Source organism: Micrasema longulum, unplaced genomic scaffold (genome assembly GCF_059751315.1).
Source record: "Micrasema longulum isolate JH-2025_06_02 unplaced genomic scaffold, ASM5975131v1 h1tg002339l, whole genome shotgun sequence".
NCBI classification, from domain to species: domain Eukaryota; kingdom Metazoa; phylum Arthropoda; class Insecta; order Trichoptera; family Brachycentridae; genus Micrasema; species Micrasema longulum.
The window spans coordinates 43,623-68,960 of record NW_028279489.1 but is presented as its reverse complement, the minus strand read 5'-3'; the positions used below and the strand labels follow the sequence as shown (position 1 = coordinate 68,960).

Genomic DNA, 25,338 nt, shown 5'->3' with positions numbered 1-25,338 from the left:
GCGATTCAGTATGCTACTGTTTGATATGCGCTCCTGGTAAAATATGACGTAGCTAGTATTGGGGCCGCACTTCGTCGCCAACGTATCTCCCGACCTTTCTGCTAGCCGGGAACAGAGAACTATATTTATTAGTTTTAGTTTAAAAAAACTATAAATTTAAACTATAAATTAAAAACTAATAAAAACTATTATGAACGCCGTAAATAAAAATAAATATAAAAAACGTCGTTTTTTAAATGCATAAAAGAGCTCTATTTTTTTTAAACATTGTTTTTTACACTACAATATTTAAAAAATCATTTTGAAAAATAAAAACATTTAGAAATCAGTAGAACGTATGCAACATAAGTTTTTGATAAAAAATCCTGTGATTGAATTAAGCTATAGTTTTATTTTGAACTTGTGTATAAAACGTTTATTAAACTATATAATTTGTTTTAGGTTCAGACTTGCTAATTTGCATATAATTCAAATATGAAGGTATAATAATAAATATGTTCCATCATATCGTTGTTTTTGCCATAATAATTATGAATATATATGTAAGTTTCATTACTTTTACCAAATTGTGATTTTCAATAAAGATAAATAAATACTAAAATCGTCTGCTCGGTCCATGATCAATTTTTACATTTTTGTTTCATAATAATCAGTTTGCCTAGTTTTATTTTTCCCTTTTGTATCTTTCTGTGATTTCAAAAATGGTTATTTCAACAATGTTTTGAGTGTATCCAAATTTTTGTAGACAGGCTGGATTTCCTCCTTAGGGAGTTACTACTATCTAAATTTGTCGCAACAGAGAGGAAAAACATTTTTAAAAAACTTCTCAAAAATGTTTGTTCAACAAGTTCTCTGTTGCAACAATTTAAAATGTTTATTTCACTTAGATGTTTTTTTGAAAAATTAAATATACAAGTACAAATGATATAAGATAATGATAGATAAAAATAAATATTAATAGAAAATACAAAAATCCCTTCAATTAACCTTTATTTTTGCAGTGTTCAAACATGTATTTTTTAATTCAAATATTTTTGATCATTATCCCCATCTGTATACACAATTATTTGTGTAGTTTTAATTTTGTAAAAGGTCTACGAGTGGATATATAAAAATATAAACATAAAAGGTGGTAAACAGTAGTAAAGAGTGGTAAACATTGGTAGATAAGGAAAAAAACTGGTGATGAAACGATAATCATAATTTAAAAACTATGATTTGATATGCACATTGCCTTGATTTAAGAACCATTATTGTTCACTGTTCTCATATTTGTATATATATGAAGATACTTACTATGCATAATTAAAATATTTAATTATTTTTTTTATGTAGAAATTCAATAATATATACATATTTTACAGATCTATTATGTGACATTAAGAAAAATATAAGATTATAAATTATCAGAGTAAACCGTTTTTGTCTTACATGGTACTCACACAATACAAAAATGTCATTTAGGATTTGAAATATGGTTTGACAATAGGGAAGGTAATCCATATTTTATCGATTTTCTCAATCCTTTCTGAACAGGTTCACTAACTGTAAGAGTTGGAGTTGGGAAGAATTTTTAATCCACATGCCAGCTCCGCGTATTGGCGAATTTATCATTGTTACGTTTTCCCACGAAAATACATAAAAATACTCATATTATTATTATTTGATCTCTTAGCCAATATGATAATAAAACATGTTTGAATTTATGTGTGAGATTAAAATATTTTAGGCTGGCAGTTAACATGTTAAAGATGCAATAATTTTGATGGTTACATATTTTTAAAAATATCGAATAAGGATAATAAGCCCGAATATAACGCTACTTCAAATGTAATGCGACCTATGTATTTGAAGGAGGAATTAAATGAAATTTCAAATAAAAATATGACTTTTTTTGTTCAGACATGCTTCAATGATGCTTTTATCATCAGTGTTGCTTAAATGATAACTACTCAATGTATCTTTTTCTTCCCGTAAAATGTTATCCTTACTCCAATCCAGATAAATAGAAATGCAATAATTCTTAAAATCTTTTTCAATAAACGTTTCACTGCCAGGCTGATAAGACTGGAATGAGTAAATTCAGCCCAACGGGAAATTGGATATAAAATATATTTTCTTACGCGCAGTAAAAATTACAGCATCTCTGTTGTAATTTGTTAATCTTAATAGCTTCCTAGGGGGTGAAATCTAGTCTTTTGTCTCCTATCATTTGGACAAACTTAAAAAAGTAAATAAAATGTAAGAGTTTGTCTACTTTCCAATACATCTGATTCTCAGTACCCTGTCCAGCCGTCCGGCTACGATTGAAAGTGTGTTGGTAGCTAAGGTTAGTAGTTCATGTCTAGAACATGAAATGTGAACCAGACTTGTGAAGGTATTCGGAATATGACAGCCAACTGAACCCTCCCTGGAAGCTTATGCATTAGATTTTTCTACAGAAAAAAAAAAGGCTTAGTAAACAATAAGTGATAAAAATAATTATTCATTTATTGTGTGTACGCAATCCTAAAACTAGCACATCAAGGGAAGTGTTGGAAAATCAAATCATAGTACCTTAATTCTCAGAAGAGGTGACTGCCCAGAAACATGCTTAAATAATGAGGTTCTCACACACAAACCACCATTAAATTAATAATCTGGTGATGTATAATATTTTGACAGAAGATTAAAGTGGAAAAACTGCATCAGGCTAAGGAAAGTGATTTGAATCAGTCAAATACAGTGGCTCATGGGAAGATTGGGAAGACACTCTGATCTTTTTGAATCACTTTAGCGTTCTGAATTTTGCCAAATAGGTAGAGAGCCTAACAATTTAAATAAAAGAGATGTCACCCGATAAAAAAAAAGAAAAACTGATATATGGACCTTTTAGGTCCAACAATTTTGGATTATGTGATGAAAGCTCTCAAAAGTTTTTATAAAAACATTTTATTTTAACCTCTTAGACAAACTCTAATGAAACATAGTAAAAAAAGGAATATTGAAGAAAATATTTATACAATTTGGTTGGCTGGACGATACTGTTTCATAGCAATATACCCCCGCAAATTGTACCATCTTTACAAAAAGTTTTAAGTAAATTAATTAATCACGGCTGTATTATAATATTATAGTTGCAAGACTGCAATAATTGCAACGATATTGATTCTAAGAAGGTATAAAAAAAATACAAACAAATCAGTTTCTTGAAAGATGTGTTTAGGCTCCACGAATGTCGGCTCATCTGTATCATTGATTGATTACATATTATGGGTAAAATAAAAAAGTTTTTATTGTATTATTTTGAACATTTATTATAATGCTATTACCTTAGAGTATATACATACTCTAAGGCTATTACAGTAACACATTTATAAAAATACTGCATATTGTAGATTTTAACTAAAGTATATTATTATATACACATTAAAAGCTGGCCCGAATTACACATATTAAGGTTTTTTTTTAATACGCATGTCACATTTAAACTTGATTGATAATGTTAATAATTGTAAAGGTACCTTTGGTATCAAAGTGACAAAAATAAACATAGATAATTAAATATGTAGTGTATCTAAAATACAAAAACGTTTAGGATTTATTTCGGAGAATACAAGCAGGATCGGGCACATAAAATAAAAAGCTTTATACAAAAAGTAAAATCTTTAAGTAATAGGGAGACCATAAAGAAGTGGCACATTTTTGCCTCATTCTATTCGTTTTGCTGGTGTGTATTAAATGTTATTGCACAGTTGACAATGGGAATTTGAGTCTCTGCGATAATTCTTCGATGGGATCTGACTCGACAAGGGATATGTCATCATCAAATTTTAAAGGCTGTGCAGATTTAGGTGCAACTTTTAGATTTCTATTGTATCCTCTGTCTATTTCTGGTTTGGGCATTGCACCCTCAACAATAATATAGATTTTATTACTCGTAAATAATGTCAAAACAATATTCAAAGAATAACTCAAAATAACTCACAGGTGTGTCTGGGCACAAACTGCACTTGAATGGAAGGTTATAAAATACACGATTTCCCTAAGGTTCTGCTGATAATTTTATTTTGAAGAGATAGGAAAATGATCTAACTTTGACAAAAGAGTTTGAGTGGTACTCACGAGATAATCGTAGGTGGCATTATCTTTTGATAGTGTTTTTCAGGAGGTGTCACTAGCGCCACCACAGTAACGCTAGTGACATAAAATATCAACGATAAAGTGAATGTCTCATTCACATTAATACAAAGGTTATGAATTATTGTCAGCATCTTACATGCACACTAAATAATAAAGATTTTTCCCTGCAATTCACCATCATAACATTGTCACTCATGTCATCATTGAACCTAAATGAAAATCTTATAAAGGATTATGCTGATCAGGTAGGTTGAGGGTATTGAGTTTGGATTATCACAAAGATACAATGAATTAAAGAAACAGGAATGCCCAGCTGTGCAAGATAAGCCACGCATAGTTAAGAGTTTCCATGATTACTGTCTATTTTATAAATTAGATAAAAGTTATGGGACATTATCATTATCTGAAAAAATCATGAATGGACACTGCGAAAATCTCATCGTTATATCCTTTGAAATAAACAGTAGGTACTTATTAAAAATATGATTCTTAGCAATAGAATTATACATTATATAGGTATGCCAAACTACATAATATAATATAACAGTATAAACTATACATATAAAGATGAAACAATAAAACATATATATAAATATGAACCCTTTTATAGTCAAATCTATCAGAGAATTAAATGGACATTTGCTTAGCAAATTTTTAGCTTTTAAAACATATAATCTGTTTTTTTAAATCAAAAAGTTCTTGTTGATTTCTTCACACAATTTAAATTATGTTGATAATACGGAAATATTCTAACATGGACGTTTAAACCTATTTGTACTGAAATAATACTTTTTCATAGATACACCAAAATATGGCGACCTTCGTACTGATTTTTCTGGCCTAGGTGTTTTGTAATGATATTCGTTCTTAAGAGGGGGGCCTCAAGTAATTCATTTATGCGCTCATTTCTTAAAGTGATCACTAATAAACATGATTTTTAAAGTTACTTCGAGTATAGGTGTTTTTATGCTTTAATTCACCAAAATGATTGGACCACGTGATCTGTTGTAATAGAAAAAGATATAAAATTGTACTCGAGCCTGCCATGATGTTGAACAAATTATCCCAATAAAGAAATGTGATGGCACAAAACACTTACTGCATAAGTTAGATTGGTCTGTGTTTAAAACTGTCTGAGTAGTATTTAATTATATATTTGAATAGTGATGTAAAACATTTGCAAATATAAAATTATATTCATTTGTATTATATCTATTGTATTTTATTGTTCGGCATGGAACACCATGTTATGGAAATTGGGCTGAGAGAAATTGCAAACATTTAAAGTAAAAACATAAATCAATACAAAAAGCAATCAGAACACTCCTTTAAAAACATGTTTTGCACTTCTTTATTTGGTCACAAATAAAATGTTTAATCTTAAAGTTATATTTTTAATTGAAAACGCAGAGAACTTGGAAAATAAGTTTTTTTTTTAAGTGAACTGAATTGAGGGTATTAGAACCAAATAAACCTAAATATAGAAATAATTGGATTAATGGTTTGGAAGCAGTTTCAAAAATATAATTTATTTAAGTCCTAGGAATGTTAACAACTCTGTGGCTTGGGTCAAATTGTAATACTACAGTAGAGTAATTTTTATGCCATTTTGTGGCATTATAATAAACTGTTTGAGGTGTTTGAAACTAATACCACTACTATGTATATTTATGTATGTGAATATAAAATAGTTAAATAAGTGTTTATTTTTTAATTGACATCGACCCTCTACAACATGTTGGCAAGAAAAAAAAATCTGACATTAGTCCTTTTAGATCCAAACCACATAACTATTGATAAATTGGTTTAGTAATAGACTAAACTAAGATTTAACCAAATGACAAAACCATGATTAATTAATTACAGATTTGTCAAAGGTTTATTTTAATGCCCCCAAAATTAACTTTGAAATATGTATTTCCTATCAAGAAATTCTCATGTATATAAACCCCCATCGAGTAAAATGTTTTACAAAATATTCAATTGATATATCTAATACATTGTTCATATTATATAGGAATCAATGCATTTTAGTTACTATTTTGAGGTATGTTTTTGTTACTGGCATACTTATAAAATGGATCGTAATAGCGGATAGCTACTTTTATAATAAGTTTGAATGTATTGTAACAATAAGTACAAATCACAGCAATATGCAGGCAAATCTTATTTGAGATTGATTATAATTAAGAATATTATTAAACACTTTTTATAGTAATGATGCATACATAAATAAACTTCGATTTTACTTTTTATTTATTCTAAGAAGTAAAATAATAAAAGGATTGTTGTAGTCAGATTTATTATCTGGAAATACTAACAAAATGGCGAATAGGTAAAGCTACAAGGAAGAAAATTTACATTACCGTTAAGGTTATAAAAAATCTTCGATACACATGTATTTCAGCAATAATAAACTTACAGTACATAAATATAACAGGAGGATGAAACTAAACACACCATTTCAAAATGAATAAAAATTACATATTCTTTACCAATGCTCTATTTAAAATTTAGATTATAAATTAACACATTGTAGAATGTCGATCTATGAGGTATTATTTATAAATTGATAAAATGTCAGAATGTTTAAAAATGTGATTGCAGGGATTATAATAATAAATTATTCTTGCATAACATACTTCTGATTTTATGTTTCAAAATTTAATAGTTTCTTTTTCATGGAAGGAAATGTGATGAAATTTAGGTAGTTAAGATACTTGAAAAACTGTGGTTGAATTAAGTACATAATATTAATATAATATTGAATGTATATAAAAGCTCAGTTGGTTACATACTTTTGGTCCCGCACAGGTTCACACAATTTAAATGATTATTCCAGAATAATCATATAAAAATATTACAAAGGCAGATAAAATTTAATTCAAGAAGGCATATTAATTCTGCATAAAATTGCGCAATAGGTTTATAATAATATTCGTAAGATACTAAAGCCAAGGCATTAAATAATAGGCACTTCTAAACTTTAATATAAATATTGTTATGCATTCCTCCCTCAGGCGATTAATTTGTTCGTACGCATCATAAGCATATTTTTAAATCATCAACACACATTCAAATTTATAATATTTTTTTGTAAATAACCTACAAATGGCAAATGCAGATTACATTAATCTATTTTTAAAGGCATACGTAGAATCTAAATGTTGATAAGTTACCAAACAAATGTCAAAAAGCATGATCATTATCAGATTACATAAATATCTTGTGTTATTTACTACCATGAAAAAATCAGTGAAAGCAGTAAAATTTAATACTTTTACTTAAATCTCTTAACTTACAGAAACGACAACAAAGATAGTATAGTAATTTATGTTTACATATAACAGTATAATATGTAAAAGTTAGGTTCATCGTAACGTACAAAGTAGATATAAAACAAATCCAACACATGGTAAATACTATCATTATTATAAATAATAGAACTAACAATAAGTTTGTAGAGGTTTCCTTTTCATCAAAACAAATTATTATTTAGCCTTAATTTGAAAATAATTTATAGAAGCATATTTTTTTTTGATGCATACACGTATAAATATATTTATGTTTTCATTGTATCCAGTTCCTGAGCGTCTTCTCGAGGTAAATCTACGTCTCCATACCCCCAAACTGGTGTGATCTCGGCGTTGTGGTGATCTATGACAAAGCTTCCATCTCCACACTTGACTGCTCTCCTGGCAATCATCTTTGCCGAGACAAATTTTCCTAATTGATAAAAAAGCAAAATTAACTGAAGTTTTTCGTTGCTCGTTCAGTGAATTAAAAATGTAAAATGAAAGAAAACTTCATGCACTATGCGAAGAAAAATTTTGAACATACATATATTTACATAACAGAGTATTATAATTGCCAGCATTGACAATATTATTTAAAACGACAGTTGTTTTATTTGCTTAAAAGTTGTTGGTATGTCAAGTTCGGCTACTTAAATTTGTTCTCCTAGAGTAAAGTCCACAATACGCAACAAACGCGACTTTTTGGTGCCGGTGGTATCTCAGTAAAGTTAAATATGGAGAAATGCGAGAATGTCTCGTAAAAACAAAGGTGTTCTAAATTATACGTATCATTGATACATTTCAGCAATAAATATTGTGATCTATATCAATGATATATGTACATCCTCGGAACCCTGCTAAAAAGTAATTTTTGGATCTTTCATTAGTATACCCTTCTCTGCACCTGAGAAGAGCATAGGTAACCAAATCCAGCATATCTCCATTATTTATTTATTAAATGAAGGTAAAATGATCAGTTTTGTGCGGCAGATACCAGTCCATCGACAGTGAAATATTGCAGAGTAAAACCATATTTTAAAAAAATATTTCATTTAGATCCTGACAGGAATTGAGCCGGTATCTCAAGCATGGTAAGCGAATGTTTCTTTTTTTTCTTCAATGTAGGTATAAATTACGCAATTAAAAGTCAGTATATATATGAATAAACAAAACAACACAAAGAGATAGTTAAGTTTTAATAAATAAATCCACATTCTAAAAATAATCAAATAAATTAACACAAATAAAATAATATTGTCAGTTCCATATACTGCTATCTTCCATGTACTCGTTTAGTCCATAATAAGCCCTTTTTAGAAGTACGCTTTTAATAAATAAAATAAAAAACTTGTCTGTCATATTTAGTCAATCAATCAATCGTCGACAGTCCCAGTCAGTTCAGATCCCAACTAAAATCTCACTTCTTTGAATTATCATATCCTTAATTTTAAATCATGAAATATAATGTCACTTTGGTTTAGTTAGAATGTGAGTTTAAGTATACAATTGTAAAGCGCCCTTGAGGTGATTTTTCACAAAAATGGCGTTATATAAATCAGCCAAATAATATTATTATTAGGACATTGTCAGGTATTCTATTGTAGAAGCGTACGCAGTGCCCCACAAACGATGTGCTTACTTTACTTAGCTTTGATTTCGGGATTACTAATTTGTCTTTACTTCGAGTATTATAATTATGTTTGTCCCTATTTTTGGGAAAGAGATATATTTTTACGTACATATATAATATTACTACTACTACTACCATCACGCCATTTCCCCGTAGGGGTAGGCAGAGAGAATGGACCGCCACACACATCTATCCTGGCATACAATCCTAGCCTCTCCCACATTCATACATCTTGTCATACATGCCCTTCGGTTCTGTCTGCTTTTGACATGACCAGACTTAAGATTTTGGTTTATCCGATCATGCCACGTCTTCCTTGGTCGTCCTCGTCTAACGTTGCCGTCCTCGTCTAACGTGTAACATTGCCTATAATATTCTCATAAATATACTGACTATATACTGTCATAATGTTTATTTCTTTAAAAAGCTTTTTTAAAGTAATTTGTATATACCTCTCAGTGCCCTCTTTTGCAAAACAAAAACTGCGGAAATATAGGCAGCTCGACCCTACACTAAAATGCAATAAGACATTCAACCACTAACCCACAAGGCTAATTTATCTATTATTGAGTTGAAAACATTTGTCCGGTATTCAGGTTCCGTTTCACAGATAGATCTGTATACTTCATCCGCTCGTACACAGAGAGAAAATATTTCAACATAAAAAAAGAGTTCATTTGGTAAAAACTCTTTTAAGTTACGATAAAAACAATTTTGATTAATTATTGATATGTAAGCTTACTGTCAAATGCCCAGCCTATCTTGGCGAAGAAGTCAATAAACGCTGTGGTGATGTTGAAGGTATAGTTTCCCAGTTCAGCAGTCTTGTAGTCCCAAGGGAACACGTGGTGGTAGTTATGCCACCCTTCTCCGAGAGCTGCTATAGCCACAGCGAGATTCTCCACTGGACTTATGTTTCTGCATAATAAAGAACGTTTACAAACTGATTTTCAATACCTTCAATTTTATACAAAAATATAACAGCTAGCTATATAAAAGAGGATGGCTAGATAACCAGCTTTCTTCATTCTCTACTCTTTAAACAGTAAATAAAGGTAGGATTACATCATTGTGTCGTGATGGCGAGTGTTCTCATTATTGTGGTGTGTTAGGAGCTCTTCTGTCATTTTTACTGATCATTAGTAGTAGTTAGTTAGCTTAATATGACTTCTAGTGATTCAGATATTGAATTTAAAGATGATCCTATGTGCTTGGATTTGATCGACAGTATTAGACGACAGAGGAGGAAGAGGTGATTTTGAATACAGCCTTAAACAAGATGAGAGAGAAGTCTGGTGAATTACACCATCTTGTCAAGAAGTTAGGTGCTGATAATGAAAGTTTTCATATGTATTTTAGAATGAGTAAAACTCAGTTAATAATTAATGATAATTTTATTCCATGATTGCAATCAGTTCATCTTCCATGACTACAAGATCAGTGACTCAATGCATTAAGGTGAGACATTTTTAGAAACATATTATAGTGGTGTTGGTTGTGAAGCGGCACCTCCCTTCATCACTCTGGCGCAGACTTAAATCGTAGGATCCGGGCTGCATCGTGGCGTGCTACAACACACCACAACACAACTTTACACAATAATGTAATCCTATTATAACATCTTTCACGTTCGGTTGGTTATTAAAAAAATTATACAAATCATATTTTATTAAGTAAATAAAAACGTATATTCGAAATCTTTAATAAACTAGAGTTTTTTAAAAACCAGTACAAAGACTATCTATCCATCATTAACTTTTTTTTCCTTAAGCGAAAAATATATTTTTCTTTAGTCAGTTCTAATAAGTTTGACATGTTATGATCATAAAATACTTTACAGACTGAACTTTTAAATTTTTATTTTTTTATTTTTGCACCACAACAGGCCAGGAGGCCCAATTACAGTGGTGAATCACATCACTGAACACCCAGGCTTGAGAAAAATCACATTTTAATTTTTGTGTTCTCACCGGGAATCGAACCCGGAACCTTCCGTGCGTGAGTCAAGCGTCTTGACCACTACACCACGGAGGCTGCCAAAATAAGTTAATAAATTTAGTAATCTTTAAGATTCTTATTCTTAGAGGTGGGGGCCGGTGCTATTCAAGCTTCTGACGTCACTCCAACCAGTGAAGATCTATTGTGATGGGTCCCCGTGAATAGTTCTCGCCCTCCAAGCCTAGGTCTATAAAGAGCCTGGCTACTGTCTGGAAGGCGAGAGTTTACATTTTGCTAAATTTCCCCCTCGCCCAGCTCCAAGCCCATATCCGTAAAGTATCAGGCTATTAGGTAAGACGCGAGCTCTTTCTCTCATCAGTGGTCTCCCGAGGATGATGCTCCTTTTATGATATAAAGCATCACATTCTAGTAGGTGTTTCATCTGCACTGCAGTCTTTAAGATATTTATGGCTTAAGTCAGTTATAAAAATTTAAATATACCTATATACAAGAACTGCACAAACAAATCATATTCATTTATGTTCTAACAAAAATATGTTAAAATTTTTAAGTGTTGGAAACTCACCTGTCATAAGGTTTCTGTCCCCACATGTGGGCAACACTGTTGACGAAGAATGCAATGTTGAGAGTAAATGTGAATCGGAAGTTGAAATTCACCCAGAAACTGATCCACAGGGATTCTTGCCATAGCCAAACGGGGATTATAACTGGCAGAATGATGTTAAGAAGTCCGAATAGAGGGATATATAACCTGAAAAATTTATTAAAATGCTAAATGAAGAGAAATATATCGTGTGGTAATTACTACAATTATAGTCTTTAAAATGTGACATGATTAGAATGACAGTTGTCAGAAAAAGTGATGACATAACTTTGTAGTAACGTCAAAGGAGTTATTTATATTGACACACGAAAAATCATTTGTATCTGGCGTGTTAATGAATTTTTTTAGTACAATGCTTGAAACAGAAATAAACATAAATGTATAAAATCAGCTTTAAAACTAAAAGAAAACCAAAATATACCTAATTATTAACGACGTTTTTACAAGGTTACATCATTTTGCAAAAACGTTAGAGATGGGGACAAATTGATAAATGTAAATTGATCAAATAAAAAAATAATTCATTCGATGTTGTTCATGAAAAAAGTATAAATGTCTCATTTTTTGGTGAATAATTGTGTTAAACACACTATAATAGGCTTTTGTTTTTGCGTTTTTTTATATCATTTTCGGAAACAGAGTTTCATGATTGCATGAAATAACTGATAAAATCGATTTGATCAGTGATCAGTAATTTCCTATCACTAATGAAATTAGTTTGACAGCGGTATATGAACATATTGTGGGTGTATTATAATATTTTCATTATATTAGAACAAAAAATATGCATGAACACTCCAGACAAACAGAAAATCTCATTGCAGAAATGAAGGATAAATAAAGGAAAGAAAATAATGTTATTATCTACAACGTGCCAGAAGTATTGGTTTCAACCGGTATTTTTTTTTTCTAATTTATTTTATTAACATAATTATACATTTTTACAGTTATAACATTTCTATTTTCATATTTTTACTAAAACTAAAATCGCACCAAGCCACTTTCTGTAGCTTGTAATAACTTAAATGAGATGGATAAGGTTCTTAACATTACTAATGCTATAAACATATTACAACAGAGATGAAGAACATTTAAAAAAAAAGGTAATATAGAAGTCTAGGTATCATCTACAGGGCTTATGACCTGTCAATGGCTGGTTTAAGTGGCTACTTTACACACCGTGTAACATTCACCATTCTGCACATATTCGAGCATCTATATTCCTTCAATTCTTTCATCTGTTAATGTTTGTGAAGTTAAAGAGCTGAAACCTTTATTAATGTGGGTGAGATTCATCTAATTAAAAGTTTTTCTTACTGGGTATATTGATTTATTAAATTGCTTTACAATATGTATTTCATATCATTTTTGTTTTCTTACAAATTATATGTAGGAATATATACAACCCAAATGCTATATTATAGTTTATATATTTTTTCTATGTACCATACTTGTTAAAGCCTTCCAGGTGCTTATGTAAATTAAATGAAAATAAAATTAAACATTCATGTACATTTACATATTTTTTAGTAAATAAAAGTTGACTAAATAGCTACACTATACTATGAAGAGAGGAGATGGCAAAGAGGGAGGAGAAAGGAAATATTTAGGAAGAGACATTTCTTTAGTGATTTGAATGTAAATAAAGAAGGGGTGACTCTGATATTAGTGGGTAGATTATTCCACAATCAAGCAGGTACTACTGTGAAAGTAGAAGCAAAAAATATGGAGCGGTGAATGGTTCTATGGTTATTGAAAGGGTTCTCTCATTACTAGAACGAAAAGATAGCCTATGCTGTGATACAGGTTGGAAGAGCTCTCTTAGATAAACAGACAATGTGGGATTATTTAAAATATTGTAAAGAAGTGATAGAATGTGAATGTTTCGTCGTATCCAATGAAAAAAGACACAATTGCAAACAACGTCGTTTGCAATTGTGTCTTTTTTTGTAGGATACGACAGTTTCTTCTATGCCTGATACTGGGCCAGTGTAGTTGCGTGCGATATTCTAGTATGTGTTCGAATTTGCAAAGAATAAATATATGACGTATACAAACATTCTGCAATCATTACAATTTATCAAGCAATTTAAAATTAGCATCTGGATAACTCATATCGCATGTAATAATAATTGTATCAGTCGTGAATACAATTTGGATAAATAATGTAGATCAAGAATAATGATTCAACAAAGCTATGTAACTGTGAAATTAAGAATTCCTTACAATTTCTGCCACATGACAATTGGATCAGCTTCCAGATCGCTCATATCTATAGCCTTCCGCTTCGCAACAACATCGGGGTGTGGAGTGAGAACGAGCCACCCGACATGGGAAAAGAGGAACCCTCGCCTAGCATCATGAGGGTCGGAATCTGTTTCGGTGTACTTGTGGTGGACGCGGTGATCCAAGGCCCATGTGTAGACATCACGCTGAAAATCATTATACAATTGTGACTGTTATGATACAACGTTTATAATAAATAATATTAAAATAAAATCACATTTGAAACAATTAAATACTTAATTACTATTATTAAAAATAAAACTATTTTAATTAATTAATCCATCAAGGTTGTATTGAACCTAAATCTCAGCAGAGAATGCTAAATTATTATTGTATGTATATTCATCATCATCATTCCCTTTCCGCACCTAATGGTGCATAGGGCACTGCATTGGTACACCAATCGCAGGGTATCTTGATCATTTTTATTACAAGAAGGTAAGATGCTTACGCTTCAGGAACCAGTCCAGAACTATGAAATATTCTAGTGTGAAAACACCCTTTTAAATAGATATTTCATATCAACCATGTCAGGAATCGAACCTGAGACCTCTTGCATGTCTTTGGGCTCTTTTGAACAAGTTAATATCCTTAACAAAATATGGATTCCATATCTGAAACCTGTATATAGGATTTGTATATTTTCAGTAGCATATTTAGTATTATATATAATATGAAAAGGTTTTTTTGATCAAGTAGATAATTGTGTAACTTTTTTTGTTACCATGGCATTGCCATTTTAAATAATCAGTAATTGTTATTCTGAGGCCTTTTTGTTGTTAAAGAACTTTCAAATCAACACAATATATTTGTTTAGAGTTTTTTGGGCATCATCTAATTCTGTAAAACTTAAATATAAAATTATTATTTTAGGACAGTTGAAGTAAATGATTATATTTACCTGTCCAGTCACAGTGAATAGAATAATCAAGAGTAGTCTCAGTGGCCATTTGGCTTTATATGCTCGGTGTGACCATAGTCTGTGGGCGCCGGCTGTAATACCGAAACCCGTTGTGTAGACTGTTACCATTGCTAGAATAAAAATATTAAAAAATGTAAAATTTTCAGGTTACTAACCTAAAATAAACTCCATCTGGGTATTTTTATTTATTCGCAATATTAATTTAATTTATTAGCACAACAGATGTAAAATATACACAACGAACGAAAAGTTAGTATAAAAAGAACAAACAAAGAGAAACATTTGATTTACATGAAATAAACCAACTGAAATATTCATCAAGGAGTTAACAACTCCCTCCCCCAAGGAAAATATATTTCAAGAGAGATAGATAACTTTTTGAGAAAGAAATACAGTAAAACTCCAATTTTCCAAACTCCGACTATTTGAATCGCTGATTAAGTATCCGAATCGTTTTCAGAGTTTCAGAAAAAAATAAATTGAGACGGAAACGTACTGCGATTTGTAAAATAATGACTAAGCTGCCAGAAAACGGATGATGACAGTCAAACAGCGTACTTTGACCGAGATGTTTAGCAAGCAATGACTTTCATTTACAGTACGGTACGTACATACTGTACTAATGTACAGCACTTGTAACTAAGCTTAACATGCATACATGTTGCCTTTTCATTCATTCAATTAATTAACACCTAATTTTTCATTTTCAATCATGCATTTACATTTTCAACATACATACAGTAATTAATTAAAATAGACCCCTTCTTCAGAAAAAATCCAAATATTCGAATAGGGTCCGGTCCCAATTGATTTGGTAAATTGGAATTTTACTGTATTGTCAAAATGTGTAAAAAAAAAAATTGAAAAAAAAAGTATATAAATTTCCAAGTTTTTCTAGGCATTTCCTGTTAGGTGAAAAAATACCCTATGGTACCCTATCCCACCCAAATCGATAGAAGTTTTAGCTTTTTTCCTTTAAAAAAATCATCAGATAAAAGAATTGAAGAAATATTGGTATTCAAGGGCAGAATGGTGAATGTTAATCAATGTCTAAAGTGATCACTCCAACCAGCTAACAATGGGTCTAAGTTCTGTTAATGCTTAGACTTCAATATTCTCTGTTAATTTCAAACTTGATAAACTGCCTAATTGGTTAAATGCAGTGTTTGTTTATAAAGTTTTTGACATACTCAAAATATTGTTGATTCTGATTAATAATTTATTATTTTAGCCTTTTGCATAATATTTAACTGAATTACATAACTTGTTGCTTAGTGGTATTTATTTTAATAAACATAATATGTTTCCATTGATTACTTTGTAATTTGGGTATCTATCCCTAAACTTATTAAAATTTAATGGATTACAATATATTATCAAAGAACCATATTTAATTTTTTAAAAGATAAATAAATAGGAAAATTATACAATGGTGTATTATGATCAAAATATTTATGATAAACTACCGAAGTTTAAGAAGTGTAAAACTGATAAAGTAAAGAAGTTATTGAGGTTATTTAAAAATGGGTATTTGTCATGGAGAGTTTGAAAATATAACAGTTAAGAATTTGCTGTGATACATTAATTTAAAGATATTGAGGGTTTAAATAGAGCCATTTTAAAAGCAACCTAAATATCAGCAATGACAAACATCTTTAATACGAGCTGGCCAGTCAATTCGCATCTGAGCACTTTTAAAGAAGTAGACTGCATGAAAAGAGAAGTGGAGTATGATTATTATACGGGCTCTCATCAGACTAAAGAACTGTTCACATAGATAAATAATAGCTAAAGTGACAGTCCTTTCTTTTTTGTAAGTTGTGTTAAACGTAGATATAATGTATTTAAATGTGGTTATTGGCGTAAAATGAAAATAAGTTTAAAAGAAGGTACTTACCAAATAAGGATGTGTAAAATCTCGCTGCAGTAAGAATTAGATAGAATCCATATACAAAACCAACATGTAAAAATATCTGTACTAGAAGATCTGGCCATCTGATTTGAGGTTTGAATGGTTCTGTCCTAACACTACCATCTTCCACACCGTCTTTAACACTATTGTTATGCAAATCTGTTCCTATTTTACGATGTCTGACGCTGTTTGCATCGCTGTTCGCTTCTTCTATATTATCTGACAGTTTTTGGATTTCACTAAGCAGAGAATCTAGTTCTTGTTGAACTTCGAAATCATCTATTTTAGTTTGTGTTACACCTGTAGCTGATTTGTCATTGTTTGTAACATTGTCTTCATCTGTTTGTGACTTGTTTTCTGGATTTTTGTTACTTTCGATAACGGGACAGGCTTGTCTGACATTTGCTGGGTTTGTGGAATCTGGTGCCATAATTCCTTTTTTCCTTTTTTCAAAATTTGACCTGTAAAGATACAAAAAATACAGTTAAAATAGTTGTCTAATTATATTTTAAACATAAAATGTGAATTATTTAGGAATATTAATAAAATAGAACCACTTAAAAATTCAATGCAATTCATAATACTTATATTGGAATTTATAACGAGCAAAATCATAAATGTCAAAATATTTTTGTTTATGGATTTTTTTAGATGGTATTGAGATTATTACAGATTTCTGTTTTCAAAAAAAATACTTCAAGCAACTATTTGAATTGAATGCATTCAGAGTGGTTCATGCTTACATACATGGAATATTTATCAAGATAAATAATATTATATTAGATTGATAAAACGGGAATTTTTACAATTATTTTCATCACAATATCTGCACAAAAGTGGCGAAAATTCCAAGATAAATGAATTTCTGGGTTGAATCAAATACCTGCATAATATACCTACATATTTTATCAGCATTGTTTTTTATCTACCCAATGACCCATTTCCAATATATCATCCAAATCCACACGGTACGGTAAAATTAGTGTGGATAGATATTTATTGTATTGTAGTAGTACTACTACCATCACGCTTTTTTCCCGTAGGGGCAGACAGAGAGGATGGACCGCCACACACGTTTGTCCTGACATACATTCCTAGCTTTTTCCACATTCACACATCTTGTCATACATGCCTTTCGGTTGTGGTTGGTATGATGTGACTAGACTTGAGGCTGTGATTTATCTGATCATGCCACATCTTTCTTGGTCATCCACGTCCTACGCTACCGTTCATTCTAGCCATAAATATCTGTTTAACCATTCTTTCGTCATCCATTCATTCTCCATGAATCAATTACATCTATCTCAGATTTCCACTCTCGCCTGATTTCACCATTCATATTTATTTAAAATTTATTCAGCAGCTACTTTCAGATAAAAATACTGCAAAAGAAAATCGAGTGGCGATTAGTCAACCTCTGGGTGCCTGGCATTAAATTCATAAATAAAAATATATTGTAATACGATATGTACGAGTATCAATCCATCCTATGTTGTTTTATCTCCCACGTGGATTTATCACTATGTGAAATAAGACAGTATGATTGCTTTTTAAAGGTAGATTAGATTATCTACATATTTATATAAAGTGTACATTTGAAATAGTTGAATTGTGCCCACTTAGAAGGGCATATACACAAACGAAAAAAAAAAAAACCGTTTTATTTAAACAAAAAATGGTATACACAGGTTTTTATGGCCAGACCGCGAAACTTCACAGGAATATTCCTCATGGTAAGCTTTAAATAAAAATCCAATATTTTTTTTCTAAAAACGATTTTTATAATTTTAATTTTTTAATAATCTCAAAATGGAGTAAATCCTTAATTTCTCGGACAAGCAGTCCGTCCACAAACTCCTTCCGCTCTCCTACCCAGCCGCTTCCCTTGTCCGCATCTGGTGCGTATCGCTTTGTTGGTCAAATACGTTTTTATCTCAGTTTTTTTTATGAGGTAGGGGTTTGCGGAAGGGACGCTTGTGCGAGAAATCAAAGATTTACTCCATTTTGACATTATAAAAAAAAGAGTTTTTGGAAAAAAATTAAGGACTTTTTTAAAAGCTTACCATTAGGAGTGTTACTCTGAAGTTTCACGGTCAGGCCTGGTAATGTGTTCATCGTACCATACGTCGTTTCTGAGGCATCCAGTTGTTTTACTAACTGAGATGGATATGTTCTAATCATCACTGCCATTATGGCTGCATCGTCTGCGTGGCATGTAATGTTAACGACCTTACCCCCCTTAGTAGATTTACGTGTTCCTTCATTCTTGAAAGCGTTTTTATAGATTTATTCTGCTTATATTTAGTTATAAAGGTGCTAAACTTGCTTTGTTTTTTGTTGTTGTCTATATGTGTTTTTTTTTGTTTAAGTTAATATTATTTAAGTCCCGAATTCAGCTGTTGTAACTCTTGGGAATATAATTCATATGTATTATACTAGTTAGTAGTATACTAGTATTATACTAATATTATACTAGCATATTTCTTTGTTTTGTTTTTATTCGCAACAGAGTTGAAAAACCACGTTCACAAAGATAATTTATTCATTAGTATGGTCCTCTCAGTATAACATATGTATAAATCAAATCATGAACATTCAAAAGAAATTTATAAGGAGCCTGGATATCGTTTTAGTAACATTGAAGATGATTACGGCGCATCTTTGATTAATTTTAATATAGAATCACTACAAAAAAGGCGTCTTACATTTGATTTAATTTTTCTTTTCAAAATTCTAAATAATATAGTTGATTAGCCGTACCTTTTACAAAATATTGGTTTACGTTGTCCTCTTCCCTTTTTTATAAACCAACTTGCAAAAACAATTATATCTCGAATTCATTCATTAGAAGTACCTGTAGAAATTATAATGGACTCAGTATTGGTGTAGACATTTTTAACTGGACTTTGCATTTATACAGAAAATTTCTTTATGGGGTCGATTATTTGGAATAGTTTCTGAATGTGCATCTTGAGTGGTTTATGCTGTATTTATGTGTCGTATGTAATGTATATGTTTTATATGTGCGTTCATGAGTGTGTTCATGGACGGCTCGGAGTGTGCATTCATGATAACCTCCATGGAAAACGCAAATGTTGACAATTGTTCTTTTCTCACAAGAGTTTCTTATTTATTATTATTTTTTTAATTAATGTTTACATCTTTTGCATAATTTATGAAAACTTAATTGGTCTTTTTATGTAAGAAAATCGTTGTTAATACTTATTGTGTATGACTTTATGTTTTCTGAAATAAACATAGATAGTTGAGAATGGCGAAAGGACTGCGGCACTTCTTTGCCGACAATAGGATAAATGGCATAATTTTTAATATGCAGTTTATTTTTGGAGCCGTCGCGCCCCCCTGTGGGTCATTCAACGCCCTCCAAGAGGGGCGCACTCCTATGGTTGCAAACCCGTGCTGTAGACCATTTCATTCCATTTTTGTTCAAAAATAAGTTTTCACTGCCAACTTCTCAAAACAATAATGAATTTTATTACACCTGCTTACTTCAAATTTCACCAATAAATACAGAGTCTTCGGTTACAAGCTATTATTCTATGGCTGTCGATTGAATACAGTACAAAGTTTTCTAAGCTTATCAAATTCAATCAACGATGAAGTCATTCACAATTTTGCTGGTGGCCAATTTAGTGATTTCTTTTGTGACGTCTTCTTCACTCACAGATCCTGAACAAAGAATGAAAGATTTAAAATCATTTGCTAATGTAAAAAAAAGTGATTTATTTCATATATCGATCAATCAGCTCTTTTAAGCTTAAATAATTTTATATGGTATAATAACCCTGTTCGCACGTGATGGTATTAAACTTTAAATACAGCTTTAATATTTCAAGTAAAAGTATAAAAATTTCAATAACAATTATATTGCACGTTAACATATCTTTAAATCATAATTTTGGTTTGTTTATCTTAATAACAGTAAAAATATTTGTTACATCCATATTTATCCTTACTTAAGGCCGTAGTCTGGTAAAATGCATGCAAAATAAGGAAATCATACGAATTTGGTTTACCTGATCATGCCACGTCTCTCTTGGTAGTCCTGGTCCTACTTTATCCTTCATTCTATAGGTCATTTTAACACACTGCCGAAAGTTAATAGAAAGGCAATTACATGTTTGATTTCACATGCACATTTCACTTTAGCAAAATTTGTCTGTATTGACAGAAGGTATTTTTAACTCCCAAAAACATTTTAATATCTGTTGATTGTGTTTGGCAATTAAATGGTTAAATGAATGACAGGTTGACACCGGTTTCGCTCTTACGACTCCGTCAGAGTGATATCTTCTAAAATAAGTTTAAAATTAATTATTTTAATATTCAATATTTTTATTTATGTTTTTTTTTCAAATGAGATAGAATTTCTTAAAAAGTCATTTTGTCGCAGTCTGGGAAGATGGAGAATACAGTTATGTGTGTGTATATGAGAACCCGAATCTTAGAGTGTTTCTGACTCAATGGCTGCTATCAGGTTAAAATCCCTGAAATAAAAACGAGTGGAGAAATGTCCTACTTGTAGTGTAGTGGTCGGCGCGTCAACTTACGATACTTGAGATACCGGGTTCGATCCGCCGAAAGGTTGGTATAAATTTTCTGTTAGAAGGTGGTTTTACAAAGAAGCATTTTTTAGATTGAAAAAATAATTCAAAGCTTTTTTTTCCAACCAACCAATACAACGTAGCCGTAATTTGAATACAACGTAAGTCAGTAAATGATAACTTTCAAGGAGACAATGAAAACTTCATAAATCAGTCATTTTAAATTAAACTTTCATGTTTTTTTTTTTATGATGACCGTGATCGCCAAAACGCCGTTACCAGCGAAAACAATAGTTTACAGGAAAACGTTTCTTCGTCTTAATAAATAAGGAATACACTTTGAGAATCTGCCTCCACCTTCCATGGAATCATTTCTCTACAATACCGCAGAGTGTGTGCGGACCAACTACTGCTTTACAAAATTATGACAGGAAGAGTTGACTGTACAGAACTACTTAGTTTAATAACAATAAATGTGCCAGCCAGGATTTGTAGACGGTACCACCTGTTTCATGTACCAATAAGTAAAACATCGTATGTTAAAAATGCTTTTTTTCGTAGGACTTTTTCAGTGTACAATACAAAATTTAAAAATATAGATTACACAAACATCACTCTGTCAGATTAAAAATTTACACTAAAAATGCATTATGTAACTTAGTAGACATTATAATAATAAATATATACATCTCCATTCCCCTCCTTATCCTCTCTTCAAGCATTCTTGTCCTAATCCCGCCCAATTCTGAGTCATTTTCGAAATTCAAATCTGGTTTAAGTAATTGGTTTGCTCGAACGGAAATGGATTTCTGCGATCAAATGTGGACTAACTGGTAAATGATTAATATGTATTTATAAATGTAAAATGTAATAATGTATAAAGTATCAATGATGTGTATAAACTTAATATATATGTATAAAATATAATATAAATATGTATTTGCGAATATACATGTGTGTGTGAATGTATGGTTATGAATGCATTACAAGTGCCCCGACTCAACACGGATTTTCTAGCGAGTCGGAGCAAGTTCACAGACATGGGTCGTTCCTGATTGTGTCGCTATAAACTGTGTCTCTGTCCTTAACAAATGTATGTATAATGTAGGTAATTAATAAATAAAAAATAAATTTACAGTAACTTAATGTTCTTAAAATAAATATTTAAAAAATCTTTTATTATTGAAAAATATTTACGAGTACATCAAAATTACATTTTTAAACGTATAAACTTATTTGTATTTATTTTATATGTAGTATATTTTCTTTACTAACTTTGTATACTTTGTGGAAATCTGTTATTAGTTCTGAGTTTATACACTATATCTGTTAGCTTACTATAAATATGTATCTAGAACTGTTAATTTCCCAAATAAAATAAATAAATAAATATCTTAAGTGTTCTCATGTATAACATTGTTTTGTCATTTATGATGTTTTGGTGATCATGACTTGATACGAATAACTACAGTACAACTAACCCCCTACTGACTTACGCTGTATTCCAAACAGAGACAAACAATATTTTGTAGACGGGAATTTAAAGGTCCAGGCATTTAAAAGGCCTATGACTTGTCAGAGAAACATGGTCAGAATGGTGAATGTTTCATATTGTGTAAAGTGGCCACTTAAACTAGCCAATGACAGCCCTGTAAATGTCTAGACTTCTATTTTCCAAGAGGGTTGATCCAGTTCATGTCTACAGAAATTTTGATAGACTCAAAATATTGTTGAATATGCATCTTCTTTGAAAAATGAGTTTTATCTCTTTTCTGACAACAATTTCTTGGTTCAAATGATAGAAATAGATGCTATTTTGAACGGTGAAAAACATTCAATCAGAATCTCGAACACAAAACACGACCTGCGTTGTAATTTTTTAATTTTTTTTTTTTAACAATATACATAAGAGGTAAAACAGAGTATTCAAAAATAAAGGATAATTACATAGCAATGAAATACATATTTATAGTAAAAATAGTGAACAAAAAAATCCCACAAAGACATGGCCTGTTCGTGGGTATACAAGAAAATGCTAATGAATTTTCGCTCCTATAATAAATAGACAGTTATAGTATTTTTGTGTAACATAAGAAAGAGAAAATAAAATATTCAAATAAAAGCGACAATAGCAGAAATTTAGACAGAAAAAAAACATACAACAATAATAAGGAAAATAAAACAAAATAAACAATAACTAACATAAAACAAATCATAATGAATTACTGAGTCGTGGTGCCGCTGCCGTGTCGCGGACTCACGGAACAAATTCCTGAGTTTCAAACCCGCTGTACCTCAACTAGATTCCCATTTTTAATTACAATTACAACTCGTTAAAAATGGCTGAAAATTTCAATGTTTGAGTTTAAAATTTTAATGAATTGATTAATAATAATTATTTTTTTGCAGGAAAAAAATGGCCAGCATATTCGAGACGGAATAATCAAAGCGGGGCCGGCTGTGGCAGTTATTGGAGCAGCAGGCCAAATTGCAGGATAGCCAATTTTATAATTATAATATTACAAAAGAAAGGCTAATAATTCATATTTAATATTTTACTCATCATGATTGCTTATTGTTTTACCTATTGTATTAATAAATTATATTACGATATTGGTACAGAATGACGGTAATTTGTGAAATAAATAAAAATAAAATGTCTATCTTCCTTGACAAAGGTGTATTATATAATTTTATAGATGACTTAATCTTTTGCTCCCTGACAGTACGAATTTATCCAGGTGTAAAATAACCCATATATCGATTATTGATTATACGAGAGTGCATTTGATGTAACTAATTACTGTCAGTACAATTTGGTCATTTTTGAGTCGTTTCGGCGATTTCGAAGTAATTAGTCCCAAAAACTGACTGTTGGGGGTCAGTTTTGCGTGCAGCTGTCACCCGTATGGTTGTTTAAAATTACTTCTCTTTTACAAACCTCAATATTATAATAAATTATGATAGCAAGAAAGTAATTTTAAAAAATATTTTTTTGTGGTTTAATTATTATATGGGTATTTTTAATATATTTTTGAAAACATATCATGTTTGAAAAATAACATCTTTCCGGACTCCCGTTATTCCGGACTTGTGAAATACCCTTAACGAACAAAAAAAGTCACCAATGCAAATAATTGTTCGTTTTTACCTTTTATGAAAAAAAAATCTTTTAAAAACAAAACGGTTTCTTTTAACGCAAAAAACACATGTAAAAAAGAAGATCCTTCCTAAACATAAGAATAGCTAGTCGGGACCGGAAACAAAAATCCTGTGTGTATTTTAAAACTATGAAATAAATAAATTTACTAAAATGATTAAAATTCTTAGATGTGACGCGGCACCTGCGTCATGCCAGGTTTTTCAGAATTTCGACACGCCGAGCAAAAAAGGTTACCCATCACTGGACTATGACATCACAACATTGATTACGTAGTATTCGACGACAATGCGTCGTGAAAATATAATACCGGTAATAAGGGAATTCTCGGAAGTGTAGCATATTTTCCTAGTCTTTAAGGGGGGGGTGATTAATTTTTCATGTTCACTAAAACTGAACACCTTGACCGTTTGACTGAATAACAAATTACACTACGCAGTACAAAAGCGTTAAAAAAATCATTATATTTGTTATGGAAATTACGAATAAACGAAAGGGTCGATTTGAAAACTGCCAATGTTCACACCAACGCCTACCGGATGAATATCAATTAAATTATTAATATTTTGTAGTAAATGTACTGCACGGGTGTTTTTATTATTTGTGTACAAAGATTTAGTTTAATATTAAAAAGCTATCAATATTCGTGTATTATATCAGGTTACCAGTAACATGACTGGTGGGGTTTTCGTAGACTGCATTGAAAAAATAAATAGGCCTGTAATTTTAATTCAATCTTTTCTTGCTCGTTTATTGAACTGAAACAAAACAAAGAAAATAAATCATAAATTGCTTGCTAATTTCTAAAGAACCAATTCTGCAAATCTTTGAAAGTTTGGTATATTTAGATGAGAAATTTTGAAATAATATAGTAAGATTGTC

At 30.9% G+C, this 25,338-nt stretch overlaps 1 protein-coding gene across 1 annotated transcript in view; it reads right to left on the bottom strand.

Moving 5' to 3' along the window:
* Window positions 1-7,260: 7,260 nt before the first annotated feature.
* LOC148272409 (acyl-CoA Delta-9 desaturase-like) overlaps window positions 7,261-25,338 on the bottom strand; it is a 48,335-nt gene continuing 30,257 nt past the window's right edge. The window contains exons 2-7 of the mRNA XM_088240074.1: window positions 16,717-17,192; window positions 14,799-14,929; window positions 13,838-14,043; window positions 11,573-11,758; window positions 9,791-9,966; window positions 7,261-7,848 (exon numbers count right to left, since the gene is read on the bottom strand). Coding sequence (XP_088096200.1) covers window positions 7,685-7,848; window positions 9,791-9,966; window positions 11,573-11,758; window positions 13,838-14,043; window positions 14,799-14,929; window positions 16,717-17,161 — 1,308 coding nt within the window. The 5' untranslated portion in view covers window positions 17,162-17,192 and the 3' untranslated portion in view covers window positions 7,261-7,684. The remainder of the gene's footprint in view (window positions 7,849-9,790; window positions 9,967-11,572; window positions 11,759-13,837; window positions 14,044-14,798; window positions 14,930-16,716; window positions 17,193-25,338) is intronic.